Below are 14,800 nucleotides of genomic sequence, written 5' to 3' on the forward strand. Positions count from 1 at the left end.
TAAGAGGAGGACTAGAAATCTGTTTTTGCTCTTTTTAATTATTTTAAGTTTTATCACTGATTTGGGCCATATTCTTAATGGCAAGGAAAGCAGTATAAATAGAATACTTTAAGAAATGTTGTATACTAGATGTATGGTGATAATGGTTGCACAACAATGTGAATGTACTTAATTCCACTGAAATGTGGAACTTAAAATAGTTAAAATGGCAAATTTTATGTTGTATATTTTACCACAATTAAAAATAATTTAAAAAAATTTTAAGATTAAAGAGAATTCTAGAGTTTCTTTTTCTTTTTCCATTTATAAATATTTTATTTTTTGACTGAGACCGGGGAGGGGGTCTCACTATGTTCCCCAGGGTGGTCTCGAACAACTCCTGGGCTCAAAATGATCCACCCACCTCGGCCTCCCAAAGTTCTGGGATTACAGGTGTGAACCACAGTGCTGGGAAAAATTATAGATTTTTAAAAGCAGACTATATTTCATAAATAAATGTATGAAATTAGGTAGAATATAATCTGAAGAGAACTAATTAGAATATTAGTGAACTAAAGTACATTCAATGTAGCAATAATTACATTTTTTAATTTTTCAAATTGTCATACACTGCTCGTTTCTCAGACTAGATACACATTCATGTTGATTAAAGTTTGTTTAAAACAGGCATTAAACAATGTTTAAACCATTTTAAAGATCATAGGCTAGGTGCGGTGGCTTATGCCTGTAATCTCAGCACTTCGGGAGGCCAAGGCAGGTGGATTGCTTGAGGTCAGAAGTTCAAGACCAGCCTGGCCAACGTGGTGAAACCCCACCTCTACTAAAGATACAAAATATTTGCCAGGTGTGGTGGCAGGCGCCTGTAATCCCAGCTACTTGGGAGGCTGAGGCAGGAGAATTACTTGAACCTGGGAGGTGGAGGTTACGGTGAGCCAAGATCGCACCAGTGCACTCCAGCCTGGGGGACAGACAGATGCTCTGTCTCCAAAAAAAAAAACAAAAAAAAAGATCATATCCAATATAATTTACTGTCAAGTACATCTTATTTTACTTTAATTTTTTAGAAACTGATAATCCTTCCAAGATAAACAGAGAATATTTAAAATGACAGTTTAAAAAATTAAGGCTGGGAGCAGTGGCTTACACCTACAATCCAAGCACTTTGGGAGGCCGAGGCAGGCAGATTGCCTGAGGTCAGGAGTTTGAGAACAGTCTGGCCAATATGGTGAAACCCCGTGTCTACTAAAATACAAAAAATTAGCCAGGCGTGGTGGCATTCGCCTGTAGTCCCAGCTACTCAGGAGGCTGAAGCAGGAGAATTGCTAGAACCCGGGAGGCAGATGTTGCAGTGAGCTGAGATCGCACCACTGCACTCCAGCCTGGGCAGCAGAGCGAGACTCCTCTTAAAAAAAAAAAAAAAATTGTAAGCAGGCTGAGCACAGTGGTTCACACCTGTAATCCCAGCATTTTGGGAGGCCAAGGCAGGCGGATCACCTGAAGTCAGGAATTTGAGACCAGCCTGGCCAACATGGAGACACCCTGTCTCTACTAAAAATACAAAAATTAGCCAGGTGTGGTGGCGCACACCTGTAATCCCAGATACTCTGGAGGCTGAAGCAGGAGAACTGCTTGAACCTGAGAGGTGGCGAAGGTTGCAGTGAGCCAAGATTGTGCCGCTGAATTCCAGCTTAGGTGACAGAGCGAGACTCTATCTCAAAAAAAATAATTAAAAGCAGGAGGCACATGTAGGGCGGCTTTGGAGATACCAATAATGCTCTGTTTATGGCTCTCAGTACTATTAGAGTTAAATGGGTACATCAGTTTGTGAAAAAAAAGTCATTGAGATATACACTTAAGATTTGTATACTTCACTTGTTAACACTTAAGAAATTCCCACTCTTCCTCCCTAGTTAAAAATTATGTCTTCCTCTAACGTACCAATAAGAATGTATATATTGGCCGGGCGTGGTGGCTAACGCCAGTAATCCCAGCACTTTGGGAGGCCAAGGCAGGCAGATCATGAGGTCAGAAGATCGAGACCATGCTGGCTAACACGGTGAAACCCCGTCTCTACTAAAAATACAAAAAATTAGCCAGGTGCGGTGGCGGGTGCCTGTAGTCCCAGCTACTCGGGAGGCTGAGGCAGGAGAATGGCGTGAACTTGGGAGGGGGAGCTTGCAGTGAGCCAAGACTGCACCACTGCACTCCAGCCTGGGCTACAGAGTGAGACTCAGTCTCAAAAAAAAAAAAAAAAAAAAAAAAAAAACAAGAAGAATGTATATTTTTATTCTGAGATAAATACAAGAAAAAACAAGAATGTACATATTTAACCTACCTCAGTAGACTGCTTTCCACTATAAGACATTTTCTTGATGGCCACCACTTCATTGGTACGCACATCTCGTGCCTAAAGAAGAAGAAAGAAAGAAGCATTGTAAAAATTAACAGTTGAAATCTAGGCAACTATTTCTTCATGAATATAAAAGCATTTGTAAACTACCATGTCAAAAAGGACATCAAAACCACTTTTAAAGAAAATTTTAAAAATAACACTATACAGCAATACTTATAAAATTATCCTGGAGCTAGTACTTTAAAAAGAAAATAAGGCAAAGTAAAAAAAATAAGAAAATAAACCTTTGAGTAATCTGAGAAGAAAAATACAGAAATTTGAGTAGTACTATCAACAAAGAGACAATGCAATACAAGTGTATAAAAGTCTACGCTAATGAAGTTTGAAATCACAATGAAACCAGACAACTTTTTAGGAAAGAATTACTAAAACTGACCTAAAGACAATAACATGAGTAAAACAATGATGGCAGATTGAAAAGAATACCAATGAATGATCTTTAACATAGTCTTCAGTGAAAAACAGTTTTACCAAAGGAACTTTCCAGAATATATGAGAAAAATAGAAGAGCTATCCCATTAATTTTACAAAGGCAGTTTAGCCCTATAACTAAAACCTCATTAAGAGTACAAAATTGAAAGTTAGGTACCAATTGCATTTGTAAATATAGATGGGAAAACTCTAAAATTAGCAAACCAAATTTTACAGAGCATTAAAAGATTTTTCCGTTGGATAAAATATACTATTACAGGATAGGCGTGGTGGCTCACACCTGTAATCCCACTTTGGGAGGGTGAAGCGGGCGGATCACCTCAGGTCAGGAGTTCGAGATCAGCCTGGCCAACATGGTGAAAATCTCTCTACTAAAAATATAAAAATCAGCCGGGTGTGGTGGTGCACGCCTGTAATCCCAGCTACTCGGGAAGCTGAGACAGGAGAATCGCTTGAAACTGGGAGGCGGAGACTGCAGTGAGCCGTGATCGTACCACTGCACTCCAGCCTGGACAGCAACTCTGTCTCAAAAAACAAAACACACAGGAATGCAAAGGATTTTGAAACCAGAAAACATTTCATAATTCACCACATCTTTTAAAAGTCAAGGGGGCCGGGCGCGGTGGCTCACGCTTGTAATCCCAGCACTTTGGGAGGCCGAGGCGGGCGGATCACGACGTCAGGAGATCGAGACCATCCTGGCTAACATGGTGAAACCCCGTCTCTACTAAAAATACAAAAAAAAATTAGCTGGGCGTCGTGGCGGGCGCCTGTAGTCCCAGCTACTCGGAGAGGCTGAGGCAGGAGAATGGTGTGAACCCGGGAGGTGGAGCTTGCAGTGAGCCGAGATCGCGCCACTGCACTCCAGCCTGGGTGACAGAGCGAGACTCCGTCTCACAAAAAAAAAAAAAAAAAAAAAAAAGTCAAGGGGAAAAATAGATATAAACTCTCAATAAATGCTGAAGATGTGAGATAGGCCTAACGCTAAATGTATTCAAATGTAGAGAAGGCCAAACTCTTAGAAAAACAAAATTAGCAAGGTAATTCCTCAACATGTGCTGTCTATTGAAAACAACTGCTACTCAGGATCAAGACAGACTCCTTAAAATGCTGTCATGATGATTATTTAATACTGTTGTGGAAAATCTGAAAAACAAAAAACAAAACAAAAACAACAACAACAACAACAAAAAACACAGAAACATGACAGTTAACTCTTAGAAAACAAGAGCGAAACTCTCACTATACGCAAAAAAAAAAACTATTAAGAAAGTACAAGGCAATAGCTGTGAAATATTTAAAATGAGTTTAGTAAAAGGGTTAGAAACCATCTCAAACCATCTGTGCAAGAACTCGTTTTCAATTCAGGCTCTAATGAATTCCCAAAGACAAAATGTTCTAAAAGTGGATTGTAGTGATGGCTACAAAACTTGTATCTACTAAAAATAATTGAAATGTACACTTAAAACTGGTAGACCTATGGTATGTAAATTATACCTCAAAAACCTTTTTTTTTTTTTTAAAAGGACAGCAACTGTAAAATTATACCTCAATAAAGGTTGTTTTAAAAAATTAAGTAAGGGCCAGGCACAGTGACTCACACCTGTAATCCCAGCACTCTGGGAGGCAGAGACACGCGGATTGCGAGGTCAGGAGTCCGAGACCAGCCTGACCAACATGGTGAAACCCCGTCTCTACTAAAAATACAAAACAGCCAGGTGTGGTGGCGCATGTCTGTAATCCCAGCTACTCAGGAGGCTGAGGCAGGAGAATCACTTGAACACGGCAGGCAGACGTTGCAGTGAGCTGAGATCATGCTATTGCACTCAAGCCATTGCAGTCCAGCCTGGGCGAAAGAGTGAGAGTCCATCTCAAAAAAAAAAAAAAAAAAAGAAAATTAAATAAGACCAGGCGTGGTGGCTTATGCCTATAATTCTAGCACTTTGGGAGGCCGAGGCAGGTGGATCACTTGAGGTCAGGAGTTCGAGACCAGCCTGGCCAACTTGGTGAAACCCCGTCTCTACCAAAAATTAGCCGGGCATGGTGGCACATGTCTGTCGTCCAAGCTACTTGGGAGGTTGAGGCACAAGAATCACTTGAACCCAGAAGGCAGAGGTTGCAGTGAGTTGAGATTGCGCTACTGCACTCCAGCCTGAGCAACAGAGGGAGACCCTGTATCAAAAAAAAAAAAAAAAAAAAAAGACAGAGCTTATTATCTGTGTTCTGCTACATGAGTACAGTGAAGAACTAAGGACATTTTAATTTCAACTGCCAGTGGATTGGTTAATGGAAACCTGTACCACTTACTGTAAAGGGTGAAGTAGATCTATCCACATAAGTCTTGTTAGATATGAATTTCTTTTTCCAAAATGTTCTTTATTCACCTACCTGTGAGCCCCCTGATTTTGATTAATAGGACTAAAAGGTCATATAACAGCTTTATTGAGAAATAATTCATATACCATACAATTTACCCATTTTAATGTACACAATGCAATGACCTTTAGTACATTCACAGATATGTGCAACCATTCGAACGGTCAATTGCAGAACATTTTTTTTTTTTTTGAGACGGAGTCTCGCTTAGTCGCCCAGGCTCGAGTGCAGTGCGGCGATCTTGGCTCACTGCAAACTCCACCTCCCAGGTTCATGCCATTCTCCTGCCTCAGCCTCCTGAGTAGCTGGGACTACAGATGCCCGCCACCATGCCCGGCTAATTTTTTTGTATTTTTTTTTTTAGTAGAGACAGGGTTTCACTGTGTTAGCCAGGATGGTCTCGATCTCCTGACCTCGTGATCTGCCTGTCTTGGCCTCCCATAGTGCTGGGATTATAGGCGTGAGCCACCGTGCCTGGCCCATAAACTCTTTAGCTATCAGTCTCCTGTCTCCTTACCTACCTCCCAGACCTAAGCAATAATTTACTTTCTGTCCCTAAAGATTTGCCCATTCTGGACATTTCATACAAATGTAATCATATATGTAGTCCTTTGTAATTGACTTCTTTCATTTAGCATAATGTCAAAATTCATGACTAATGAGGTTGAGGATCTTTTCATGTGCTTCTTGGCCATTTGTATATTTTCTTTGGAGAAATCTTGATTCAAGGTCCTTTGCCTATTTTTAAAATTGAGTGTCTTTTTACTATTGAGTTGTAAGAGTTCTTCGTATATTCAAGACTCAAGTCCCTTGTCAGATATATCATTTGCAAATATTTTCTCCTGTTGTCTTTTCACTGCTTTGAAGCAGGAAAGTTTTTAATCTTGATGAAGTCCAATTTATCCTGTTGTTGTTGTTCACACTTTTAATGTCCCATCTAAGAAGGCTTTGCCAAAACACGTTATGCAGATTTATCCCTACATTTTCTTCTAAGAGTATTATAGTTTTAACTGTTAAACTTATGTCTCTCATCTATTTTGAGTTAATTTTTTTCTTTTTTGAGATGGAGTCTTGCTCTGTCACCCAGGCTGGAGTGCAGTGGCGTGATCTCAGCTCACTGCAACCTCCACCTCCCGGGTTCAAGTGATTCTCTTGCCTCAGCCCCCAGAGTGGCAGGGATTACAAGCACATGCCACCACGCCCGGCTAATTTTTTTTCTTTTTAGTAAAGACGGGGTTTCGCCACGTTGGCCAGGCTGGTCTCGAACTCCTGACCTTGGGTGATCTGCCCGCCTTGGCCTCCCAAAGTGCTGAGATTACAGGCTTGAGCCACTGTGCCTGGCCTGGGTTAATTTTTATATATAGTATGAGGCAGCAGTCCAATTTCATTATTTTGCATTTACAAAGCAAAAAATTACCTAAAACAAAAATTATGGCATTGTATTATATGTTTATAATATATGTAGATACAATACATATGACAAGAATAGCATAAAGAATATGGAAAGGGGTAAATAATTTCTACATTTTACTTGACACGATAGAATATTAACAAATGAACTTGAAAAAAAGATGAGATGGGCCGGGCGCGGTGGCTCACGCTTGTAATCCCAGCACTTTGGGAGGCCGAGACGGGCAGATCACGAGGTCAGGAGATCAAGACCACGATGAAACCCCGTCTCCACTAAAAATACAAAAAATTAGTTGGGCGTGGTGGCAGGCACCTGTAGTCCCAGCTACTCGGAGAGGCTGAGGCAGGAGAACGGCGTGAACCCGGGAGGTGGAGCTTGCAGTGAGCCGAGATTGTGCCACTGCACTCCAGCCTGGGCGACAGAGTGAGACTCCGTCTCAAAAAAAAAGAAAAAAAGATGGGATGTTCTTCTAGTAGAAAGTAAGGTAACAGTAAGAAAAACTCGCAAAAGTATTTGTTTACATAATAAAATACTGTGTAGAACAGAACCAAATGAACTATAAGTAACTAAAGAAGAACACAATACTACACATCATCTATTCTCACCTCCAGAGAGAAAAAGAGCAAAAACAAAATAAGTTGTAGTCCTAAAGACAAACTAGATGCTGTTGAGAGAAAAACGGGAACAGAAATAGTCAGAGTAGGAAAAAGAAAATACATACAATAAATAATTTTGTTTCAAACTAGGAAATTGTCTGTGAAGATACATTTGGGATCTATTTTAATAAATTCATAAGAATGATCTGAAATCACTGTATCAATTAATTATATATAAATGGTCTTATGAGACTAATGTGAATAACAACAAACAATTTACTGTAATCACTGAAAATATAAAACTTGCAAACCTGCTAAGAGAACACAGATTAGTAAAATCTTATACTAGGAAACAAGAGGTAAATATTACATCCCATTTCAAGAAATGAACAAAAACCCACTTTGTTAGAAAGTAAATAAATGATTTCGCTGGGACCATACATAGTCTACCATATTTGTTAGCAATCTGCCTGGTTCCCAAGCCAGTGTTCCCTTTGGCTTTTATATTATATTTCTTATTGTGTGACCCATCTGCTGACATCACATTGGTTCTATTTAAGGTGCTGGAAACTAAAAGATTATGTTTATCTTCCTGGTAATCTAGAGACAGTGATCCTTTTGGACATCTGACTCTCTGGTTTAGTTTCAAATACTCACTACGATACCAGTCCTTGACTAGCTTGCCTGATGAAACAGCCATGCTGGCTGACTCAATTTGAGTATTTTTTAATTTAAGGTGATCCCTAACTGCCAATTAATTAAAATTCAGAAGTGTGTTAAAGAGCTATTTTTAGCCACCTAAAAAAATTTGACCAGAGGGTCCTTCCTTTAGATAGTCTATAAACAAACACTGCACATTTCATCCTGTCATGGAGTGGGGATGAGAGGAAATGTAACAACAGAACAGTGTGTGCATGGGTTTCTCTGATACCACAAAATATGAAGATTAGTGACCCAGAAATAGAATTGCAGCAAAAAGATTCAATTCTGGACTACATTCAAACTTTCCTCATCTACATGCTCATGTTTCCCACACATCAATAAACGTAACAGAAAAACCTGCTTTGAGTTAATTAACCTTGACTCCTCTGTGCTTTCATTCAATTGTTTCTGGGATGGTCCTAACCTGAACTGGAGAGTTTCCTGGCCTCCTAAATCAGCATTTAAAAAAAAAAAAAAAAAATTTCCCTCTCTACATTTTATTACACAAATCTGTCAAACATATGACAAACTTGGCACAGCACAGTGAACCCTTCTTATGCCTTCCTTTAGATCAGAAGTGAACAAAGTTTTTCTCCAAAGGGCAAGTAGTAGAAATTTCAGGCTCCATGGGCCGCATACAATCTATGTTGCATATTCTTCTTTATTTAATGTTAAAACTGTCCTTAGTTTAGGAGCTGAACAAAAACACATCACAGGTTGGATTTGGTGTCAGGGCTGTAGTTTGTTGGCCCCGTCTATAGAAAAATTCTTGGTTAACATTTTGCCACATTTCCTTTGAAATTTTCTGTCTAAACATATATTTTGTTATCATTATCATTATTTTATAATTAAAGAGCCATTAGAGAATATTCTGATCCTTAGTCCTAAAACACTTCTTCATGTATCTCCTAAGAACAAGAACGTTCTCATGAATAACCAAAGTACAATTAACGTATTTAGAAAATTCAACACTGATATAATATCATTATCCAGATGCATACATAGTACGCACTCAAATTTCACCAACGTTTGAGTAATGCTCTTTACAGGAATTTTTTTTCTAATCCAGGATCACACATTATGCCTAATTTCCGAGTCTCTCCTAAACCAGCTCCAGATATCTGACTTAGAACAATTTGTTTTTGTTTTCTTGTTAGAATCTTATTTCTGAGACTATGAGACCTTCAACTACAGCTCTCTGAAATAATCCAGCTTGGGTAGAAGAATCTTGGCAATTATTACATAAGGTGGTGCAAACAACAGAGAATCACTTCCTCTCACTCTCTTTAATAATTCTACTCCAGGAGTGAGACACTACCACATGCACCCCTTATCTTATCAGAATATAAATGCTCTTTATTCTACTGATTTAAACTTTCTTTCTCAACTGTTTACTCACCTCTCTACTCTCACTGCTATTAACTAAGCTCTCCGCCTTTCCTAAATTATTACAAAAGCATCCTAATCAGTCTCTCTGCTTCGATCTCTGACACATGCCAACCTTTCCTCTACATTAATACAAGAGTAAACTTTATTTCACAAATGAAAATAAAATATTTCTGTTGTACTTCAGTGGTTCCCTGAAGACTTCAGAATAAAGCCCATATTTTTTAGTGTAATGTAGCAGGTATTTCAAGAGCCCTTGATTATCTTTCTTTTCTCCCATTACATCTTCAGTTCCTACTATACCCTTGATCCTAGACATACCAACTTCAGTCATACTCGTCAAAAAAGACTACTGACAGGTCGGGTGCGGTGGCTCATGCCTGTAATCCCAGCACTTTGGGAGGCCGAGGCAGGTAGATCATGAGGTCAGGTGTTCGAGACCAGCCTGGCCAACATGGTGAAACCCAGTCTCTATCAAAAATACAAAAATTAGCCAGGTGTGTTGGCAAATGCCTGTAATCCTAGCTACTCAGGAGCCTGAGCCAGAAGAATTGCGTGAACCCGGGAGGTGGAGGTTACAGTGAACTGAGATCGTGCCACTGCACTCTAGCCTGGGTGACAGAGCGAGACTCCGTCTCAGAAAAAAAAGACTACTGACAAAGTTCTAGAATTGGGATAATGCAATTTTATAGTTTTATTTTGAAAAAGTTAAATCATTGATATTTTGCCAAGATGGGACTTAGTCTCTTTAATAAAAGGAAAAGGGCAAGAAACATTACTTTCACCACTTTGTAGATCATACAGGCAGGCCTAAAGAGGTCTGAGGAAAACCTGCTGAAATTCAAAACTTTCCAATATAACAAAGGAAGACCAACTGCTCCAAAACACCACATCTTTACAAAAGGATATATGAAAAGCCCAGGTAAGTACAAATAATATGACTAGTGAGGATGTGGAGAAAAGGGAACCCTCGTACACTGTTGGGAATGTAAATTAGCACAACCACTATGAAGAAGAGAATGAGGCCGGGTGTGGTGGCTCATGCCTGTAACTGGGAGGCTGAGGCAGGTGGATCACTTGAGGTCAGGAGTTTGAGACCAGCCTGGGCAACATGGTGAAATCCCGTTTCTACTAAAAATAAAAAAAAACAGCCGGGTGTGGGGGTGGGCGCCTGTAATCTCAGCTACTCGGGAGGCTGAGATAGGAGAATCACTTGAACCCAGCAGGCGGTGTTTGCAGTGAGCTGACAAAGCAGGCAATATATGTAAAACAATCATATAAAATTACCAGAGAGCAACAAATGCAGGCATAACTTTAGAGACTACAATCCTTGAAAAAAACAACAGTATGCAAAATGAACTCCAAATTTACCCTAGCTTCATCTCTGAACTTGCGAAAGGAAAACAGAGTCCAAGAAGAAAGCCAGGCTGAGGAGACAGAAGCCAGAGTCAGAAGCTAACGAAAGCACAATCTCAGAAAAGGAAGCTGAAAAGCAGAAGCTCAAAAATCTACAAATTCTCCTTAAGTAACCGGTCAACATGGTGAAGCCCTGTCTCTAGTAAAAATACAAAAATTAGGCTGGGCACAGTGGCTCATGCCTATAATCTCAGCACTTTGGGAGGCCAAGGCGGGTGGATCTCTTGAGGTCAGGAATTCAAGACCAGCCTGGCCAACATGGTAAAATCCTATCTCTACTAAAAATACAAAAAAAATAAAAATAAAAATAAAATAAAATCACCTGGGCATGGTGGCGCATGCCTATAATCCCAGCTACTCGGCAGGCTGAGGCAAGAGAATTGCTTGAACCCAGGAGGTGGAGGTTGCAGTGGGGCGAGATCACAATACTGCATTCCAGCCTGGGCAACAGAGTGAGACTCTGTCTCACAAAAAAAAACAAATAAAATAAATAAACAAAAAATAAAAATACAAAAAACTAATCAGGTGTGGTGGCACACGTCTGTAATCCCAGCTACTGGGGAGGCTGAGACAGGAGTATCACTTGAACCCAGAGGCAGAGGTTGCAGTGTGACAAGATCGTGCCATTGCACTCCAGCCTGGGTAAGAGAGCGAGACTTCGTCTCAAAACAAAAACAAAACAAAACAAAAAAAACCATATTGAAATACTACTACACACCCACCAGAATGCAAATTAAAATGACTGTCAATACCAAATGTTGGAGACGATAAAGAGCAAACCAAATTCTCGTATACTGCTGATGGGACTGTAAAATTTCTATCTCTTGATAAAAACATCTGGGAATTGATTATAAAACTAACAAACTTGCCTGATGACTCAACAACCCCATCCTTGATATTTACTGAAATCAAAACATCCATAAAAAATAACTGTGCATGAATTGTTGTTCACAGCAATTTTATTCATAATAGCCAAAAACCGTAAACAGTAGAGCTTTCTGCCAACAGAAGAATGGAAAAACAAACTGTGGAGTAATCATATAACAGTGTTATGGTTACTTTTTTTTTTTTTTTTTTTTTTTTTGAGACAGAGTCTCACTCTGTCGCCCAGGCTGGAGCCCAGTGGCGCAATCTCAGCTCACTGCAAGCTCCACCTCCCGGGTTCAGCCATTATCCTGCCTTAGCCTCCCAAGTAGCTGGGACTACAGGTGTCTGCCACCACACCCGGCTAATTTTTTGTATTCTTAGTAGAGACGGGGTTTCACCGTGTTAGCCTGGATGGTCTCGATCTCCTGACCTCATGATCTGCCTGCCTCGGCCTCCCAAAGCGCTGAGATTACAGGCGTGAGCCACCATGCCCGGCCTTTTGTTATGGTTAATTTTATCTGTCAACTGGGCTAGGCCATGGCATCCAGATCTTTAGTCAAATACTATTTATATGTTTCTGTGAAAGCATTGTTTGGATGGCACTTAAATGAGTAAACTCAGGCCAGGTACAGTGGCTCACGCCTGTAATCTCAGCACTTTGGGAGGCCAAGACAGGTGGATCGCTTGAGGTCAGGAGTTCAAGACCAGCCTGGCCAACATGGTGAAACCCCGTCTCTACTAAAAATACAAAAATTAGCTGGGCGTGGTGGCATGCACCTGTAATCCTAGCTACTTGGGAGGCTGAGGTGGGAGAATCACTTGAACCCAGGATGTGGAGGTTGCAGTGAGCCGAGATCACGCTATTGCACTCCAGCCTGGGTTACAGAGCCACACTCCATCTCAAAAAAAAAAGGCCAGGCGCGGTGGCTCACGCCTATAATCCCAGCATTATGGGAAGCCAAGGCAGGCGGATCACAAGGTCAGGAGATCAAGACCATCCTGGCTAACACGGTGAAACCTCGTCTCTACTAAAAATCCAAAAAATTAGCCAGGCATGGTGGCGGGCACCTGTAGTCCCAGCTACTTGGGAGGCTGAGGCAGGAGAATGGCGTGAACCCGGGAGGCGGAGCTTGCAGTGAGCCGAGATCACGCCACTGCACTCCAGCCTGGGTGACAGAGTGAGACTCTGTCTCAAAAAAAAAAAAAAAAAAATTTAGCTGGTCATGGTGGCACACGCCTGTAATCCCAGCTACCAGCTACCAGCTACTTGGGAAGCTGAGGCATGAGAATTGCTTGAACCCGGGAGGTGGAGGCTGCAGTGAGCCGAGATTGCACCATTGCACTCCAGCCTGGGCAACAGAGTGAGACTCCGTCTAAAAATAAATAAAAAAATAAATAATCGTTAAGTTCTAAGTAAAGCACATTGCCCTCCATAATGTGGATGGGCCTCATCCAATCAACTGAAAGCCTTAAGAAACCAACTGACCTCCCACTGAGGAAGAGGAAATTCTGGCAGCAGACTGTTTTTGGACTCAAACAGCACTATTACTCCCTGGGTCTCCACATTTCAAGTGAGCTAATTCCTGTTAAGTAAATAAAGAAATTGTTCTCTCTGTGTGTGCGTGTGTGTATGTGTGTGTGTGTACCTGCATAAGAAACTACCAAATGGACACACACAACAAAATATTTTCCCCAAAAAAAGCCTCTTTAAATTCATACATTGTACTATTACTGTTTCTGGTTACACTCTTCTGTTTCACTCTTCTCTTTGCCTATTTGGGCATTAATACATATGGCTTTACTTCACTGTGTTGTAGTTCTTAATAACTGACAGTTCAAAGCTCCCTTTAGTTGTCTCCTGTGTAATATCCTTTTACATTATTTTCTAGGTTATTCACACTGCCTTACTCTCCTTTTCTTCCTTTTCCCTCCAAAGTGGCAAAAGTGTCCATAAGGGGGAAATACAGTGATGTTCATCACAGCATTAGTTTTAATAGCAAAAAAAAGGGGAGGAATGACCTGGTCGGGCGCGGTGGCTCACGCCTGTAATTCCAGCACTTTGGGAGGCTGAGGCGGGCGGATCACAAAGTCAGGAGGTCGAGACCATCCTGGCTAACACGGTGAAACCCTGTCTCTACTAAAAAAACAAACAAAAAATTAGCCGGGTGTGGTGGCAGGCGCCTGTAGTCCCAGCTACTCGAGAGGCTGAGGCAGGAGAATGGCATGAACCCGGGAGGCAGAGCTTGCAGTGAGCTGAGATCGCGCCACTGCACTCCAGCCTGGGCAACAGAGCCAAACTCCATCTCAAAAAAAAAAAAAAAAAGTTGGGGGGAGGAATGGCCTAAATATCTAATCATATCAAATGACAAAAAGCAAATTATGGTATATCAAATACACATAATAGATTAAATAGAAAACAAACGGCAATACAGCAACATACATAACAATACTGTTTGCTTCTGTTTTGGAAAGTAAATAGTTAATGACAGAATACACATTAAACATTATATGTTACAGTTATATATAGGGTGACCAACCATCTCAGGTTGCCCTGAACTAAGGTGTTTCTAGGACATAAGACTTTCACTGCTAAAACTAGGAGGGTCCTGGTCAAACTGGGATGACAGGAGATATTTACATATTATGTCAAAAGCTGAAAAGATTTAAAGTGAGGCCAGGCGCGGTGGCTCATACCTGTAATCCCAGCACTTCGGGAGGCCAAGGCGGCTGGATCACCTGAGGTCAGAAGTTCAAGACCAGCCTGCGCAACATGATGAAACCCCATCTCTACTAAAAATAGAAATATTAGCCAGGTATGGTGGCACACTCATGTAATCCCAGCTATGTGGGGGGCCGAGGCATGAGGATCACTTGAACCTGGGAGGCAGAAGTTGCAGTGAGCCGAGATCACGCCACTGCACTCCAGCCTAGGTGCCACAGCCAGACTCCATCTCAAAAAGAAAAAAAAAAAAAAAAAACAAGTAAAAAAAGAAAAAAATAATAAAATAAAATATTATCAGTGGTTATCTGAAGGGAAAATAATTACAAGTAATGGTTTCTTTCCTTTAATGCTTTTGTTTTTAAAGTTGATATGTTACCTTTATATGAACATGATAAGTTTACTAAGAGTCTTTGACTGAAAATCTCAAAACAGAATTAAAGAGAAGATGCAAGTAAGTAAATCAGAAAAGAATGGGGGGC

At 40.8% G+C, this 14,800-nt stretch overlaps 1 protein-coding gene across 1 annotated transcript in view; it reads right to left on the reverse strand.

The window, feature by feature from the left end:
- Window positions 1-14,800, reverse strand: part of TAOK1 (TAO kinase 1) — a 171,301-nt gene that overhangs the window by 84,811 nt on the left and 71,690 nt on the right. The window contains exon 3 of the mRNA XM_030800351.1: window positions 2,336-2,407. Within this exon, the coding sequence (XP_030656211.1) occupies window positions 2,336-2,407 (72 nt within the window). The remainder of the gene's footprint in view (window positions 1-2,335; window positions 2,408-14,800) is intronic.

This window comes from Nomascus leucogenys, chromosome 19 (genome assembly GCF_006542625.1).
Source record: "Nomascus leucogenys isolate Asia chromosome 19, Asia_NLE_v1, whole genome shotgun sequence".
Classification (NCBI taxonomy): domain Eukaryota; kingdom Metazoa; phylum Chordata; class Mammalia; order Primates; family Hylobatidae; genus Nomascus; species Nomascus leucogenys.